This window comes from Epinephelus lanceolatus, chromosome 19 (genome assembly GCF_041903045.1).
Source record: "Epinephelus lanceolatus isolate andai-2023 chromosome 19, ASM4190304v1, whole genome shotgun sequence".
Lineage (NCBI taxonomy): Eukaryota > Metazoa > Chordata > Actinopteri > Perciformes > Serranidae > Epinephelus > Epinephelus lanceolatus.
The window spans coordinates 39,056,361-39,074,277 of NC_135752.1; the positions used below are offsets into that span (position 1 = coordinate 39,056,361).

The 17,917-nt window shown below is 41.0% G+C and overlaps 2 protein-coding genes across 4 annotated transcripts in view; one reads left to right on the forward strand and one right to left on the reverse strand.

The window, feature by feature from the left end:
- tor4aa (torsin family 4, member Aa) overlaps positions 1-2,789 on the forward strand; it is a 19,366-nt gene extending 16,577 nt beyond the window's left edge. For all 3 annotated transcript variants that reach the window (XM_033646049.2, XM_078161951.1, XM_033646047.2), the window contains one exon: positions 2,210-2,789. The gene's annotated coding sequence lies outside the window, so the exon portion shown is untranslated. The remainder of the gene's footprint in view (positions 1-2,209) is intronic.
- Positions 1-17,441, reverse strand: part of LOC117269185 (non-selective voltage-gated ion channel VDAC2) — a 20,709-nt gene extending 3,268 nt beyond the window's left edge. Inside the window, exons 1-8 of the mRNA XM_033646051.2 lie at positions 17,284-17,441; positions 14,061-14,131; positions 11,196-11,245; positions 3,030-3,182; positions 2,886-2,938; positions 2,270-2,491; positions 1,012-1,162; positions 868-925 (exon numbers count right to left, since the gene is read on the reverse strand). Coding sequence (XP_033501942.2) covers positions 868-925; positions 1,012-1,162; positions 2,270-2,491; positions 2,886-2,938; positions 3,030-3,182; positions 11,196-11,245; positions 14,061-14,127 — 754 coding nt within the window. The 5' untranslated portion in view covers positions 14,128-14,131; positions 17,284-17,441. The remainder of the gene's footprint in view (positions 1-867; positions 926-1,011; positions 1,163-2,269; positions 2,492-2,885; positions 2,939-3,029; positions 3,183-11,195; positions 11,246-14,060; positions 14,132-17,283) is intronic.
- Between the last annotated feature and the right edge of the window lie 476 nt (positions 17,442-17,917).

Genomic DNA, 17,917 nt, shown 5'->3' on the forward strand with positions numbered 1-17,917 from the left:
CGGGCTTTGACCCGGAAGTCCAATAGCATTAAATGTGTAAGAGAAGAAGAAGCCGGTAACAACATGGAGAAATCTACATCCAGAGCCGTGACTTTTTGGACGGACCAAATGTACAGAGCTGTAAAGTTGTCCACCATGGTAGCAGTTAGCAGCTAGCTAACCGTAGCTAACTTGTTTGTCCACTGTTTGGTCTGTGACGTAATAGGTCAACAGGAAAAAGGCCCAATACTAACAAGCTGAAAGGGGGCATATCTCCACCTATCATAGAGGAGTCCCTCTCCCCAGCAACACTTCCCAGCTTCCAAGGTGTTCCCAGACCAGATGAGATATATAATCTCTCCAGTGTGTTCTGGGTCTGCCCCGGGGCCTCCTACCAGTGGGACGTGCCCAGAACACCTCTAACAGGAGACGCCCAGGAGGATCCTGATCAGATGTTGAACCACCTCAACTGACCCCTTTCAATGTGAAGGAGCAGCAGCTCTACTCCGAGCTCCCTCCTGATGTTTGAGCTCCTATCAAGCTCTGATGTTTGTGGTGTAGTTAGCTCCCTGTGTTGGATTGTTCTCATCAAGAAGGATGAAAATGTGTTGAGTGTTGCAGACGGTGTTTAAAGGCAAATACAAATTACTTTGTCTCGTGTATAAACTCTGTGACTTCTATCCAGTACTGATGAACACTCGAGGTCACATTCACTGACTCAGACACAGCTCTCTTGTTAACGAGTCACTGTCAACATGGTGGCTAAATTAATTTATGAAACCTGAAGTCATTCAAAGCAAATATAAACATCGCTCTGAAAGATCAGATAATTTGCTGTATTTACGAGGATGTGATTGATGGGAAATGTCTGGGTGGAGGAGGACCTACCTGGCCGAAGGCTCTGGGTGTAGCCGACTCCGATCAAACTGGCATTGTTCACTTTGGCCTGCGGGACAAGACGTGATAAGACATGAAACAAAGGTTTGTTTGTGTGAATGTGCCTTTAAGGTGGAGCTGTGAGCGAGCACTTACAGACACAGAGGCGTCTTTATCCAGCTTGTATTTGGCGGCGATGCCGAAGCGAGTGTTGTTGCTGCCGGCGGTCCAGGCCAGAGTGACCGCCGTCTCCAGCTCGTCGTTCACCTTCTGGTAGATGGAGCCGCCGAACTCGGTGCCGTCGTTACTGTGACAGAAAAGATGCAAAGACGTTGGTGCACAGTTTCAACCCTTCACTCTCCTGGATCATCAGAGGGTTTCATTATAACCATCTTAACGTTAGGCAACTGTATTTGTGTAAATACTGTACACAAGATAAATAATGCCTTTAACTGCATCAATATCACACGGAATATTAACTGAGCACTGATATCTGACTGAACAACCTAGGGCTGACCCAAAAAATTCGAAGCTTCATTCAATGGCACGGGATTGTGGGAAAAAAAAATCGAATATTCAGCCTTTTTTTTCTCCCGTTTTTTTTTGGGGGGACCTTGAACGCAACACCATTTCCGACAATAAAATAGAAACCCCGACGTGCAATGACCCTGGTTTCATATGAGTAGAGGAAAAGTCTGCTAGCTGCTAGGCTAATTTATACAATGTAAAATGCCATAGGCTTGTGCTAATAACGTTAGCATGTTGTATTTGTTTGGAAAACGTGTTTAGTATAAGACAGTTGTTTTGTCAGTGAACCTTGTGAGCTGTAATGGAGCTGAATTTTGTAACGTTACCTTTGTTAAATGTTGCTGTTGTCCCTGGCTTCATATGAGTAGAGGAAATCTCCGCTAGCTGCTAGGCTAATTTATACAATGTAAAATGCCATAGGATTGTGCTAATAATGTTAGCATGTTGTATTTGTGGGGAAAATGTGTCCAGATAAAGACAAGTGTTTGTCTGTGAATGCTGCGAGTTATAGTGAAGCTGATTTGTGTACTTGTGTTTGAAGCTGTCTCTATTAAGCCATGTTTAATGTGTGTTTAATATGTGTTTTGAATCAACTAAACTTTACAGCACTTAGCAAAAACCTCAGAGTGCAGAGTGACACAGACACACCACTGCACAAGTATAAATTTTCAAAAAGTATAAATCCACCTTTACTCTGGGACCTGGACCATAAAGCAACAGGCATGTATTTGCACTCTCTCTCTGCCTTGTCAGGTCTTTCATGTTTATCGTCCTTCCTGCTGAACATTTGGAAAATAAATATCTCATCTTCCCCGTCTTGTCACAGCTGCCTGCAGACCCACAGAAGACCCCCATGGCTGAATGTGAAAATCAGTGGAGCACTCACACATTGGTGTGCAACTGGAAGTCCCCGGCCCTGTATCCGAGGGCGAAGTTGTTCTGGGCCAGTTTGGACTTGGCCGTGTCGAAGGCCATCTGGTAGCCAGCCAGCCAGCCCTCGTAGCCCAACACGGCGTTAGCATGGATGATGGGACCCTCGAAGTCGACGTCACAGCCCAGGTTCACGTAGTCGCGCTTGTAGCCTGTCTTCAGCTTTCCACTCTTCTTACTGAAAAATGGAGGGTTACATCTTAGATGATCTCTCAGTCTTCCTCTGTATTTTTTTTACGTCACATTTAAGGAACAAAACCAGTAGAGCTCACTTCCTCTGTGCCACAGAGCTCCACTGTCGTCCAGAAACTACATCACTGGATTAAAACTAGTTACCGGCTGTTTAAGGAAATTACCGGGACTTTTTTTAATCATTAAACAACATATTAACATGAGCTGCTTTTAAATGGGGTAAACCATTAATCTAATCTTATAATGTAGTTTTGAATAGCAGCTAATTATTACCAAAAAGAAAACACAGCTTTTTCCATTGTTCTCTGACCCACAGTTCATTCTAATGTAATCCCACACGTCATGATATCAGTGATTCACACAAATAAAAGCAGTCTCACCCTGTGTTTGGTACAAAAGACGTGTCCAAGGCGACCTTCAGTCCTTGAGTCAGCTGTGGGTGAAGTAACCACATACCACTGTGAGACTTTAACAACTGTATCAGTTTGCAAAACCCAGTGAGAACACGTAACGTTAGCACGTACCTGGTCCTCCACAGTGACCTCGGTGGCCAGCGTGTTATCTGTGTTCCACTTCTGGTTGAAGCTCAGGCCCAGCTCCTTCATCTTGTATTTGGTCTCCAGGCTCCCTGCAGCTTTCCCTGTGTCTGTGTTACTGGAGCCCGATGTGTTGAACTCCTGACAGGAGAACATTAACCATTAGCACACTGGAGTCAATCAGACACAGGTCATCATAGAATACTCAAAGCATTAGCAAAGAAATAAATCAATAAAGAGACTTTAAGGGGATTGTTCGGATCTTTTGAAGCAGGGTTGTCTGAGGCACTTCTCCACAGTCAGTGTTTTATATACAGTAGATTGAAGTCAACACGTCCCCCGTTTGGAGAAGCAGGCTGCAGTACTGACACAGAATACAGCAATGTATTGCTGTGGACATGGGCAGCAGCAAAACTTATCACAAATATTCGTATCAGTTTAACCCTTTGAAACCCGGAACGACGTCACTTTTCTTGTGCTGCTTTCAGATGCCTTTCCCAAGTATTTAAACCTTTAAACTCTGCGCAAATTGGTGCCATTTATTTCAAAAACATGGGGAAAAAAGGCAACGAGCAACTTGGTAGGACATGTTCCACAAATTCCCAAAAAATTTATCAATTTTTTAAATTACTGTTAAAAAGCTAGGGAAAAAAAGAAAAACGCCAGGGTGAAAACTGCAATTATGTTCAAAATTATGTTACAGAATTATTATAATTTCTGAGCTCTTTTTTCCAGGTTATTTCCATGTTTGTTTTCTCCTTTCTTTTATCTTCATTACAAATTTTCTTTTTTTTTTTTTTTTTTTTGTTAGGGAAAAAGAAAAAAGCTAGGGTGAAAACTGCAATTATATTTAAAATTATGTTACAGAATTATTTAAATTGTTATGCTCTTTTTTTTCAGGTCATTTTCTTGTTTGTTTGTTTGTTATCTCCTTTTTTTAATACAAATTTTCTTTTCTTTTTTTCATTTTCTTTTTTGTAGGAAAAAAAGAAAAATTGAGGGGAAAAACTGCATTTATATTTAAAATTATTTTACAGAATTATTATAATTTTTAAGCTCCTTTTGCAGGTCATTTTCTTGTTTGTTTGTTTATTTTCTCCTTTCTTTTTTTTTTTTTTTTTTACTAATTTTCTTGTTTTTTTATTTTCTTGGAAAAAAGAAAAACGCTGACAACTATATTTAAAATAATGTTACAGAATTATTTTAATTTTTAAGTGAGGGGAAAAACTGTATTTATATTCAGAATTATGTTACAGGATTATTAGAATTTTTAAGCTCTTTTTTTCAGGTCATTTCCTTGTTTTTTGTTTGTTTTTCTTTTTTTTCTTGTTTTTAATTTTCTTTTCTACTAATTTCTTGCAGATTTTTGGGGTCATTTCTTCCTTCATTGCTTATTGCCTTCTTTCTGTTTTTGAAAGAAACCACGCCAGTTTGCGCAGGTTTCAAAGGGTTATGTGTACGCTATATTGAAAATATTTCACTGTCACAATGCTTTTTGATACAGGCAGCTGCAGACACAGAGGCAGCTGCCTGCAGGAGGAGAGGCTTTGCACCTTAAGGCTCTGAGATAACGTTATAATGAATTTACAGTATAATACTTAACCAGGCTTCTGATTGCCATCTAGTGTCCCAATCCGTCATTAGTAGCGTTAGCTTGTTTACTATATTACGTAAATGTCACTGTGACACTGAAAGAGACCTGTCAAACTTTCAAATGTATATGAAAAAAAGAAGGAGTAGTCGAATCATGTGCAGCCCTTTTAGATTCTGTGGTGGTACTCCTGCTGCTTCTCCAAACTGGGGGGTGCCGACTACCATCTACTGTAGGTAATACACTGACTGTAGATAAGTACCTCATAAAACCCCACTTTAAAAAGTCCGAACTATCCCTTTACAGACTAGCAGGGGAAAAAACAGAAAATAAAAACTGTGCAGAAAACTGAATAATTATCAGACTGTGCAGGAATAAAATAAAGAATATCACATTATACAGCACTGGACACAGAGACAATACAGCTGACAGACAACCAGACAGTCCCAAACATTAATCCATGCAGGACACCAGTAACACGTGATGGACAGAAAAACACAGATACGTTTGATAAATAAAAAAAGGTACCTGTATCTGAATTAAAATGGAGAAATTAATTTTGTTTCATTAACTGCTGGCGTCCTTTTATTTGCTTTAGTTTACATCTGATCAGGACACAAGTTAAACTACACATGATGTGATACAGGATGGAGGCTATTTTGTTTTGTCTCTGTGCTTCATCATGTTTGTGCTTTCACACCTAACCTCTTTGGCTCAGGTAAAACAAACTCAGGTCCGTTTGTGCAGTTAGTTTGGTTTGTGTGGGCTGGTGTGAAAGCTGTCAAATGAACCAAGGCGTGGACCAAACACCCAAACCGAGACTGCTTATGATGCAGATATGTGATTTTAGCAACAGTTAAACCAAAAATGAATCCATCTGCTGATTGTGAAATCTGTGCACAATCTCGTAATTGACCCTGATAAAGGCCATGTATATCCCATGACCTATTTATGCTAATGCATACATGTCACCATGGTAACCCATATGCATTTTAGAGTGGGTATTTCCCTGATTTAAAAGCTGTTAAAACTGCCATCATTGTATCTGACTCTGTGTACTTGACTTCACAAGATGCCTTCTTTTCATCCTGTCTCTATTTCAGTCATTACTCACAACATGCAGTTGATTTGCAGTCTAATAATATCCTCAGAATAATGCTTACAATAACTTTCTCTATGAACTCTTTGTGACACTTTCGAAGCATTAAAGTGCTGCTGCTAAAGAAACTTCTGTCAGTCACCAGAAGTTGATTTCCCCGCATGGGTTCCGATGACGCAGGACGACAAACACCAAAACTGTCCAATCAAAGAGTAACCTGTCAGATGAAAGAACTTCCTGTTTACTCCTCTTGGTTCGTTTGCAAACAGTCAGTGTGAACAGGAACCGAACCAAAACTAAAATACAACCATGTGTCATTTCTTCCCTCTGGTGCGACAAAATGACCCAAAACTACACGTGTGAAAGCACCTTAAAACCTGTGAGGTTTAAATGCGGACTTCCAGCTTTGTGTAGAACTTGTAGCACTTTTCATGCACAAATGTGACCTCTGCTTTTCACTATACACTGTCTGACATTTTATTTGAGTGTCTGAATGTGTAAATTTACACTCTGTAAAGTTCCCTCAAGGTAATGAAGAGACTACAGTCTGTGGCATGTATACTGCTCTCTGATAACACTGTGAAAATGACCGTTGTGCGAATCTACGCTTGGCAGTGGCGTCAAAATCTGTATCTACTGCTGCTCACTACTGAGTAAACTAGTGACTGCCCGTTGATGCAGGGAGTAGTGAAGGAGTGAATGAGTTTGTGGATGGTGCAGGATTCAGAATTCCTACAATAATTTACCCCATCTGATATAAACAGCCTCAACTTAAAACTTAAAGGCAGCACTTTGTCAAAACTGAAACTTGTGAACGGCTAAATACTCTTAAACTGCACTGAGCCTCTAATTCTTCAACAGTTCTTCATAATAAAACAAGCCCAGCCCTGATTTGTGTAGGAGGGAATTTAATCCTCAAAAGCAAAGAGTCTTGCTTCCCTTGTGTCCCAGAGGTTACAGTTCACATCTGGCCTGAAACCTTTGCTGCATATCTGTCTCTCTCCCCCCTCTCACTTCCTGTCATCTCTCTGCTGCGTCACTCTGATAAGAGTTGAAACGATGAGGGCAGCACTCCAAATACATTCGTCATTCATACTGAAATCAATAATTTTACTGGAGTGCTCTCTTGTTCTTCCAAGAAGCTGAGACAACATTCAGATGAACTGATAATTAATAAGGTCTGTAATATAAGAACACAGCAAGATAACATGATTTACAGTGCTGAAAAGATACAGCTTAGTTGTCACCTCCATCTTAGTATGGGAACGTGTCAAAGCCCACCATGTAAAAAAAGATCACACAGGAACTGAATGTGGGGTGAAATGAACGTCATCGCAGCAAATGATGTCACAAAGTGCAAAAGTGGAGCAAAACTTTTCAGCTGATCTGTTTCTCAGCATCTTTTTAGCACCTACATTTCCTAAACTGACTCTGACCAGCTTCTGATGAACGACTCAACATCTGTTAGTGTGACTAAGAGTTTGCAGCCGTCCTATTGGCTCTGTGAAGCTATACCCGAGCTGAATGCTAACATCAGCAGGCTAACATGCTTATAACACCAGCATGTTGATGTTTAGCAGGTTTAATTTAGCATGTTCACTTTATTGTTTCAGTGTTAAAGCATGTAGCGTTAGCAAATAAGCAGGAAACACGTAGTACAGCTGAGGCTGATGGGAATGTTGTTAGTCTGGCAGGAATGTGAGTTGCGTTCCTGTTGCGTTCCTGTTCCTGGAATTCAATACCAGTACCCAACAGTACGTTTTTCCACTCTCTCTGATAGCAGATATGTAATTTTCTAACAAGCCACAGGGGAGACGTAGACTTGCTCTCTTCCTGTGCTCCACACCAGCCAACAAGCAATTCTTCTCTTTTCTAATCACATGTGCCAGTACTAATCTTCCCTCTCTTTCTGTCTACTTGTCTCTATCGCTCTCTGTCGACTGAAAAATATGACATGAGTACATAATTAAAAAACAAAATCACAAACAGCAGTGATACCTGGCTAAAGTATCTATGCAGATCACGAGCTGGCCCTAGAGCTCTGCACTACAGTGCTACTTGTCACCAAGCTGTGCTCTCAGCTACCAAATTTGGCACCAATTGATTTGACGTGAATCGGCAGTGTTGGGCAAGCTACTTGGAAAGTGTAGTGAGCTAAGCTACTAGTTACTCTAATATTAAATGAAGCTTCACTACATCAAAGCTATCACCCTCAGAAATGTAGCAAGCTAAGCTACAGCAAAATGAAAGTAACTAATGCAACTACGTCCAAGCTTTTTACTAAATTGAACCAACTTTGTGCCAAGTCAGTGTTATCTTACTGATCAATAAAACTGTCCGTCAAACAGATAGGCAGGTAAAAAAGTTAAGTTGAATTGTTTATTGAACAGTGAGCTGCGCTAACTGCCAACACGACTCAAACCACAACAGCAAGAATGAAGACCTGCTTCAAACAGTCACAACATGGTCAAGAACGTACATGCGTGTATGTATGTGTATGTACACTGCAAAAACTCAAAATCTTACCAAGAATATTTATTTCTAGTCAAAACAAACCTCATTACAATTGAAATAAGACCCATCACCTAAAAAGTAACTTGTTTATAGACAATTTTCACTTGTTTCAGGAAAATTTTCACTTGAAATAAGTCGAAAAAAAATCTGTCCATGGAGCAAGTTTTTTTTTCTTATTGCAAGCAAAAAAAACAACTTGCTCCATGGGCAGATTTTCATACTTATTTCAAGTGAAAATTTGCTTGAAACAAGTATTTTTTAAGTGTAAAGAGATTTGTTTTGACTAGAAATGAGGCTAGTAAACACATTTTATAGTGAGCAGCATACACATGTATGTCCCCTACAAATCCCAACCGTGGTTACAAAGTTTGAATGAACGAGACGGACGCAAAGGAAACGGAGGCTGCGCATTGATCCTTTTGTCTCTGCAGGAACGAATAAAAATCCCATTCATGATGGGGTCAAATGGATTATGTGCATAATTAACCACAAAACAAGCAAATACTTCATCTTAATGACATATAACACTCATTATGCTTCAGCTGAATCCTCTAAGCAAATGACCATGTTGAACTGAAATTAGTTTATCATGTTAAATTGTATGAAATTGCTCCAATGCATTAAACCAATCTTTGCGCATAATCACACAGCCTGATATGCCCTGGCAAACACAGTGGGACTGCTGTACAGACCGTTGGTCTTTCTTACCCTAACCCTGGTTATTTTCTGAAAGCACAGAGCAAAGAAATGTCTTTTTTTCTCCCCGGTCTGCTGTCAGCAGGCGCGGTGGCTGTAGCGGGGATTTCAGCACCATGGACGGCACGCGTAAAAAGACTTGACAAGCGTCTCCTTTTAAATGTGTTTGCTGCTAGAGAAATTATACATAATAAATGAAGACAGTGACATATTTTCAATAAAAAACAATGAGTTGAACGTTGATTTCAAGCTTTTGTAGTACAACGAGTTTCAGAATTGTGCGAGTGCGGCCGGAGAGCGGGCGGCAGTGTTTGATGCCGGAAACTCAATATGGACTTGAAAATCAATTTCGGAGTGGGGGTCGTTCGGAACGGCGGGGTTTCGGAATGGAGGGCTGTCCCCCGTCAGCTTCATGCAGAAGTGACTCTGTGTGGTAGCGGTGACAGTTTTATTTCAGTCCATAACAGAAATCCCCGCCTCGTTTGAGCTTCAGAAATGATTTTGGAAATGTAGCTTGTATGGACGCTACCGCGCTAAGTGATCAATAAAAGAGCTTAACTACTGAGAAGTTACTTGATTCAGAAAACAGCGACGCTACCACCAAGCTACTGAGAAATGTAGTTAAACTACAAACGTCCGCTACTGTAGTGACGCTACTGCACAACACTGTGAATCGGTACGCAGTAGTATCAATGTTATTCGAGTACCATGTGTGACATCCAGCCACAAGTGTTGGACACATTGAAAAGTTGACCTGATGATGGCCCCTGAACCAAGACTAAAGCATATCTGTCTAAAAAGCTGATTTAACTGAGAGGGAGTTCAGTCCTGACACACCAAGACGACAGTCAGCTGTGGGTCAGTGTTGGGCTGTCAGTTAGCATCTGTCGCCCTAGCTGGTGCGATGCATCATGCACTGTTGGCCCTTGTTGGCCGCCGTCTGCTTTTGTTTGGCCAATTCAGCATGTTGAATTGGCATTGGCGACTGTGGAGCCCTTCGGTGAATGAAATCACTCTGACTGGCAGCTCAGCTCAGCTCACAAGAAGAGAAACGCAAGTGAGGAAAGTAAACAAAAATCTGAAATCAAGAGGGAGTGAGCTCTTCATTGAGCTCTTTGATGGTTTGTGTAATCGTTCACTGGCGCGTGCTAGATACGCTCTTCTTTAAACATCGGATTGTGTTGTTAGTGTGCTAACTGGCTAACTAGCATCATGTCGGTCTTCTGGTTTCCCTCTTTGTGTGACAAATGTAGCCTACAGCTGTCTGCTTGTGTGGAGAGTTATTTCCTCTCACGCAGGCGCAGAACGTACGTGCTTGTTTACGATGTGTGAAGTCGGCGTAGTGTGTCTGGGCCTTAAAAGGAAAAGTATGTTGAACTGTATGTTATGTGCTGCATTTAGGGAGGCATCTGGTGTATGGATAGCAGTTTAACTCTGGTCATTTTTGCCTCATTAATGATGCAATATTAAGTTTAAAATATTTGGGTTTTGGACTGTTGGCTACCTAAAACAAGACGTTCGAAGACATGACCTTGTGCTTCAGGCAATATCTGATTTCCACAATGTTCTGACATGTTATAGACCAAAGAATTAACTGATTAATAAAGACAATAATCAGCAGGTTAAATTGATAATAAAAATGTTGCCCTGAATTTAAAGATGACTCATAAAATACACGACACAGTGACTCAAAGACATTCTCCATAAAGAATTGAAACACAATGTTAGTTCTACTGAGAGTGATGTGAAATCAAAGCACACTGATATTCATGCTGTATGAGTGATTACCACAAAGACAAAAAAACATCTGGACCGTGAAACGATATTAAAACAAGATGGTGGTGGTTGTTAATTACATGAATAAACATCTGCCAGCTCTGACACTGATCTTACCATCTACATTAGAGCGCGAGCAGTCCGGTACAGCAGCATGGAGACAGAGCAGCGGTTAGGAGAGGCAGGTAGAGAGACAGGTAGAGAGACAGACAGGCCACAAATCAAACATGAGGTTTGTCATGTTTCTCTACGGCAGGTTCAGCCAAGCAGCTCTGCATCGGCACCGCTCGGCAACCTGGAAACCTTCCAGCTCCAGGTTACAGCAGGGTGCAGGAGTTTAGTTTAAAGGTGTGTGGAGTCTTGAATGATTTGGAGGTTAGAGACTGCAGGAAGTGACAGCAGGACAAAGGGGGGGGGGGCAGAGAGATGGACTGGGCAGAAAGCATTCAGATTATGAGAATAACAAAAGTGTCCTCACCACTCCACTTTGTGATTTGGTCTTTAGGTCCAGCTTCACAACTCCAAAGCCTGGAGGGTTTCAGGAGACAGAGTTGTGTGTGTTAGCGGTAATCGAGCACAAGATGAAACTAATAAATCACATACAAGAAGATTCAGAGAAACAGTTTGACGTTTTAGGGGAAATATGTTCATCCAGATAATCAGTACAAGGATATAATGTAAAGCTGGAACCAGGAGACGTTATCATTTTAACGAGCTGGCAGGCTGATTTTCTTTTATTCTTTGGACAGCTAGAGCCAGGCTAGCTGTTTCCCTGTGTTTCTATTCTTTATGCTAAGCTAAGCTAACTGTCTCCTGGCTCCAGCTTCACATTTAACATTTTAATTCTAAAATAACTGTGTCGAGGTTTCATTTTAAAAAATCTGTTCTGTTTTTCTGAATTAACAAGATTATTATGTCAGAATTACTTGAAACGTTTTTGTGGGGAAATATTTGCAATTTTTTCTGAATTAGAAAGATAATTGTCTCGAAATTACAAGATTTTTTTTTATTGGAAAAAAATCTAATTGACGAGATGATATTGTATATTCTCGTTTTTCTGAATTAACAAGATTGTTCTCAGAACTGAAACATTTTTGTTGAAAAAAATTGAATTTTTTTCTGCATTAATTAGCAAGATAATTGTCTCGGAATTACAAGAAAAAATTTCGGATTCATCGTGTGCTGCTATTTTGTCCCTTTGATGCACCCTTGCATGTTGTCAAGCTGCCGCGGTGGCTTCCTGCTTGTAAAATAAGACACCACTGAGCTTCTGAATGACTCAGCTTACATTAAAAAAACAGCTCAGTTGATGAGTCTAGAGCATGTGAGCGGAGTGGTGCAGGTGAAAATTTCCGCTCCTCGCTCGCAGACCTGTCACTTTGCGCCACTCGTCCGCTCCGCTTGGTTCTGCGCATTCTTCGCTCCACTCCATCATAAATTTTATCCCGCTCCACTCGCTCACCACTCCGCTCAAAATAACTGCGTCATACTACCCTAACCTGTAATCTTCTATTCACAAATAAAACGGGGTCTGCCCATTGGTCCGACATCCCATTGTTCTGACCATATTAAACCCATTGTTCATGATGCCTGTGGTTGAGGTCTGGTTAGGTTTAGGCACAAAAACCACTTGGTTAGGGTCAGGAAAAGATCATGGTGTGGGTTAAAATGAAAAAGAAAGTGACAAACACATAAGCCGTGAGCCTGCTCCGCCTCAAGCCTTTCCCAGCTGACCCAGAGCCGGTCGCGCCGCACCATCAAGGCAGAAATATGCCCGCCGAGAGCCGTTCAGCACCGCGGAGAGCTCCCCACACAACCCGGACCCCAGAGTTAATAACAGGAGGTTATGGTATTTCACTCTCTTCTCTCTATGACACTTGTATCTCGACCAGTAGCCTACTTTTGTTGCGTTGCTGATCCTCTATGGTAGACAAATACAGTAATAATCACATATCGGAACAACGGGACGTCAGACTAATGAGAGGTCGGACTAATGAGAGGTCGGAACAATGCTATGGCACCAATAAAATATGAGTTTGGTAGGTTCTCCGGGGAAGCCCTCTCGCCTCTCCCCGCAGTTAGCGACTGTTCTACACGGTACCACTGGCAGGGTGGAAATAGTCAAAGTGTAGAGGAGACAGACCAGGTTAAGCGGCCGACCTCCGAAGCCCTCTCGCCTCTCCTCGCAGTTAGGGACCGTTCTCCAAGGTACCGCTGCTTCTCTTCTCAGTTTCTTTTCTCAAGTACACAGTAAACTCCATAGTTTTGAAAGAAAATAGTGTGGGTGTGCACAGGTGCAAAGATGCATTCTGGGTGGGGCATGAGCGACCGGAGCGAAATTGGAGCGAGAGACAAGGCTCCGCTCCACCTTTTAAAAAAAATAGCCGCTCCTCGCTCAACACAAAATCCTCCCGCTCCCCACTCCGCTCCCCACTCCGCTCCCCGCTCACATGCTCTGGATGAGTCAAAACTAATCTGCACCTTGCACCGGAATTAAAGAATCATTCATTTGGGCTCACGCCTACAAGCTGAGCACACACAGATGTCAGCGGATAACCACATTGCCAAAGTCGGCAAGGCACTATTTTGTCGTGAGTGAATCGCTTCAGATCTGTGGATGAAACTAAAACGAAGAAGTTGACTAGACCGCTTGCTAAATGGGTGGCAACTGACTGCAGACCAGTTAACATCGTGGACGACTCTGGTCTAATGGTCGTCCTCAGGTTGACATGTCGTGACCAGTCAGAAGCCTTATTGTCGTGGGGATCAATAGTTTCACACATATAGGACCTGAAAGCAACTAAACTAGAACTTCTAAAAGTGCAAATGCTGTTGCACTAATCGAGGATCATTGGACGTCAGCGAGTAATCAAAATTATCTTGGAGTAACTGCACACCAGAGTGACACGGATTGGACATTGCACTCCTTTGTTTTAATGGTTTGATTCCCAATCAAGGAACTCTGTTAAGAACTGCTTTACCTTGTTAATACGGTTTTCAAAACTGTTTTGAAATGCAAAATAATGGAATTATAAACATGTGATTAATCAGGATTAGCTACTGACAATCGGAGATAACTGTTTGACGGCCTTCTTTGGCCCACTCCAGCTCCAACACTGCAGACCTACTTTAAAGCTAGACACTTAATTTAATCTCTGGTGGACTGTTTGCTCTTCAGATTGCCCCACTGCCTCCAACACTCCTCAGTCTGTTCATATCATCTGCACACTGCAGAGCAGCCTGAACAGCCAGACTCCCTGAAAGACCAGATTTGATCAGTCTCTGTGTTCCAGGAATGTCACAAAGGTTAATAATTCACTCACTGAGCTGAAATGTTACTCACCGTAGCCCTTGCTGAATATATCCTTGGCAGCCTTGCCCAGGTCTGAGTATGCCGGAGGGACAGCCATTGTGCTGCAGGAGATAAAGTCAGTAATGTGATCAGTGCCACTCACTCTTAGTTTAAACCAAATCTCAATTAACACGTTAGAAAGAACACATTTCACCTTTAATTACACTGCACCTTATGTTTGATACTACACCTGCACTGCCTGCTGTGTTCATACTGTATTTATAAAGTGTAATCAACCCCCTTATAATAATAATACCTCTTACTGTCTGTTACACCTTCTGTATATCACTCTGTATATCATTCTGTAGATCACTCTTTAACATGACTCTGCACTTTACTGATTTGTTTTTATACTTCTGGTCAGATGCTTAACTGCATTTTGTTCCTCAGTACCTGTACTCCATGCAATGACAAACAATCTAACCTAATCCCATCATCATCATCATCTTCAGCACTGTCATCATCAGGGGAGACAGCCAGTCACAGTGTACGGAAGCAGATTTGTGTCAATATTATTTGTGTGAACAGATCTACAATCTGTGTGTTACTGTGTCATCTGTAAATATAAAACACCGTCCACGAATACAAGATTGTTAAACTAAAAAAATATAAAACAGATCTGCAAATTCAAAAATATGGAGACAGATTTGTGTCAATATCATTTGTGTGAGGAGACAAACAATCCGTGTGTAAATGTGTAACCTGCAAATATAAAACTTTCACAAATACAAAATAGATTTGTAAACTCACAAAAATATGTTGCCAATATAAAACAGATACACAAATACACACACACACATATCTATATAAATATATATAAAAAATATGTTAAAATCATTTCGAGCTGATGTGTTCAAAGAAATATTTTTAACTGTATGCCCTGTTTGCTTTTTCTTTTTGTGTCATTTTGTTTTTTGTTTGTTTTTTATCCTTTTGGCTAATTCTGGCATATTTTACACCATGTGTATTTATTAATTTGCACTAGGGCTGCAACGATTAGTCGACTAATTGATGACTAATCAACTACTAAAAAACCAAAACCCTTTGGCGTGAGTACGAAACAAGACATTAGATGACATCATTTTGGGGTTTGGGAGAGACAGACCGACATTTTTCAACATTTTAACACATTTTTCGATAAAATGATTAGTCGACTAATCGAAGAAATAATGGACAGGTAAGTCGACAATGAAAAAAATCGTTAGTTGCAGCCCTAATTTGCATTGTCCCTTCTTAAACAGTCTAAACTACAAAAAAAAATAATAATAATAATTCAGCATGTGTAAAAATGCAATCTGCAAACACAGAATTGGGATTCACAAATAAAAACTGAATTCACAAATATCTGTTTGAGAGTTTTAAATGTCAAAAAGACATTCACAAATACTTTTCATTTATTTGTAAATTAATCAAATCTATTCACAGACTTATCTTTTATCTATTTGTTGAATCTATCTGTGTATTTGCAGCTGTGTTTTATATTTGCTAAGTTGTTTGTTTTTGGGTTTTTTTTTCTGGTACAAACGATCTACGCCACGGTTGCGTGTCTTAACGTTGCCACCACAGCATGGCTGTAAAGCCATGTCGGCATGATGATGTTCTATAGCCTCATTTAGCCTCTTGTTAGCAACCACCTTTTTTAAGACACATTAAAGCTTCAAAATTCACTGCTAGGACTTTACTGACGGATTTTATGTGGTAGAACAAAACGTGAACGTCTCTTAAACTTGTGTGAACCACAGCTCTGAATTCAGGCTACTAACCAAAACCGAGACGAGGGAACTGGGAGCTAAAATGCTAACTCATTTCTGGGTTTTAGGACTCATTCCTAATTTTGACTGTGTTGCAATATGCTGAATAATGTGAAAACATATAGCCTATTGTGCAATATCAAGATTCATTTCCTTTTTTCAATTGCAAATAATGAACATCTCTTGTAATCTCTAATGCAATGCAGTTTTCAGTCCGATCATCTCACAGCAAATTATTGCAGCAGATTGTTTCTAGTGGACTGTACAGGCTATTGATTTGATAAATCTACTTTACTTTATATTTGCAGTATTAATAATTTACATAATAAACAATCAATACTTGGAGCAGTGTATTGATACAATATTAATGCACAAAAATATTGTGATACAATGCTGTATCGATCCCCCCACCCTTACAAGTAATATTGAGACAAATCTACCTCCATACATGAGTCTTCCATGATGGTGCACTAATATCAGAGCTTGTCCTCACTGAAGGCCGTTAGCCGCTCACAGAAACTAAATGTGGTTTTGTCACATTCACCCAAACAATACAGTCATTAAGGAACCAAATCTCCCAGTGAGCTCCAGCAAAGAGGGAACAAGCTGTTCCTTCAGAGGAAGCTGGGATGCTAACAACAACTGGGCACAGCAGAGGAGCCTCTGGGGCCCCTACAGAGCCACGCACCCCAGTAATGAAGTTTAACCTTCAATATGTGCACAGATATCTGCAGATATATAAGATATAGCCAAGCTAGCAGGTGTTATCAGAACAAAAGGCTCTCAGGGTTGTAAAAGGGCCCTGATCCTGAGGATGCTGCTGAAACAAATGCACATTACAACTGGAGGAGAGTGAAATGTTTGAGTTAAATGATCAGGTGAACAAAGCTGTGTCTCCTGCATTAATGACTGCACGGTGCTGCAGCTTGTATTTGGGACAAAGGACAGCAGATGGGCCAGTCAGAGAGGTGTGTGAGGGGGGTGGGGGGCCGACAGCTAGCATGTTAGCTGCTCTGTGAGCTGCAGGAACAAGATAACTAACTAGTAATAAAAGCTCACAACATATAGACACTGTTACTGACTGTTACAGCAGGTTAATTAATGTGCATTGTACTCTGCTTGCATCCTTCTACTAACACACATCACAGTTAGCATGTAGCAGGACTCAGACCTTATTAAAGAACACATATAAGCTAATAAAGTTGCTAAATGCGAAGCTAACATGACTGTGTGCACTATCACAAGGGAAACCTGTCAGCCGAGGATTAAACTGTGCATTACAAGGCTAAACAACATTACATAACACAGCTACCGTTAGCTAAACCTCTCAACATGCTAGGTGGCTAACCTTGGACAGAAGCGGACCGTTATCCAGCAGCAATAATAACGCAGACCGTTATTCACCTGTCATAAAGCTCAGCGCTGTATTTTAAATTTAATAAATGTATTTTTATTGTCCTCACCGGTGCTAAGGTGTCTGGAGGGGGAGCCTGCGGAGCCTGGAGTGTCCCTGGTCGTGATGCTGCTGAGTGAATTGACAGCTACGTTAGCTTAGCATAAGAGGGGACAGGGCACAATGAAGGAGACATATGGCGCATGCGCGGTGTCAGCGAGAGAAGCGAACAAAGAGTCGATATCAAGGCAAGAGATTAATCCCACAGAGCAACATCACCTGAGCAGAGTTACAGGAGAGAGAGACGTTTGATTTGAGACAGAATTCAATAAATTAAAATGTTTTTATTAATTTACAGTGCAGTTGTTATATATATTTATATCTGTACATACTAAACCACGTTTGCTGTCTTTGTTTTCAGCTGTATGTCTATTTCTGTGTAAGTACATCAAGAGCAAGAAAAATGTTCCACATGTGCAGTGGCGTAAGGAAGTTATGACGGGCCCCTGTGCACACTATTATGACGGGCCCCTGTGCACACTATTATGCATCAGGGTTGGAAAGGAGCACCCATGACCCACCAAATTCGCCTGCATTTGGCCGGTGGCAGGTGGATTTTATGAAGCTACGCGCCACGGTGTCGGGCAAATAATTTAACAAATGATTGAATTGTTCCATGAAAAAAATCGCCTACCGCCTACCTA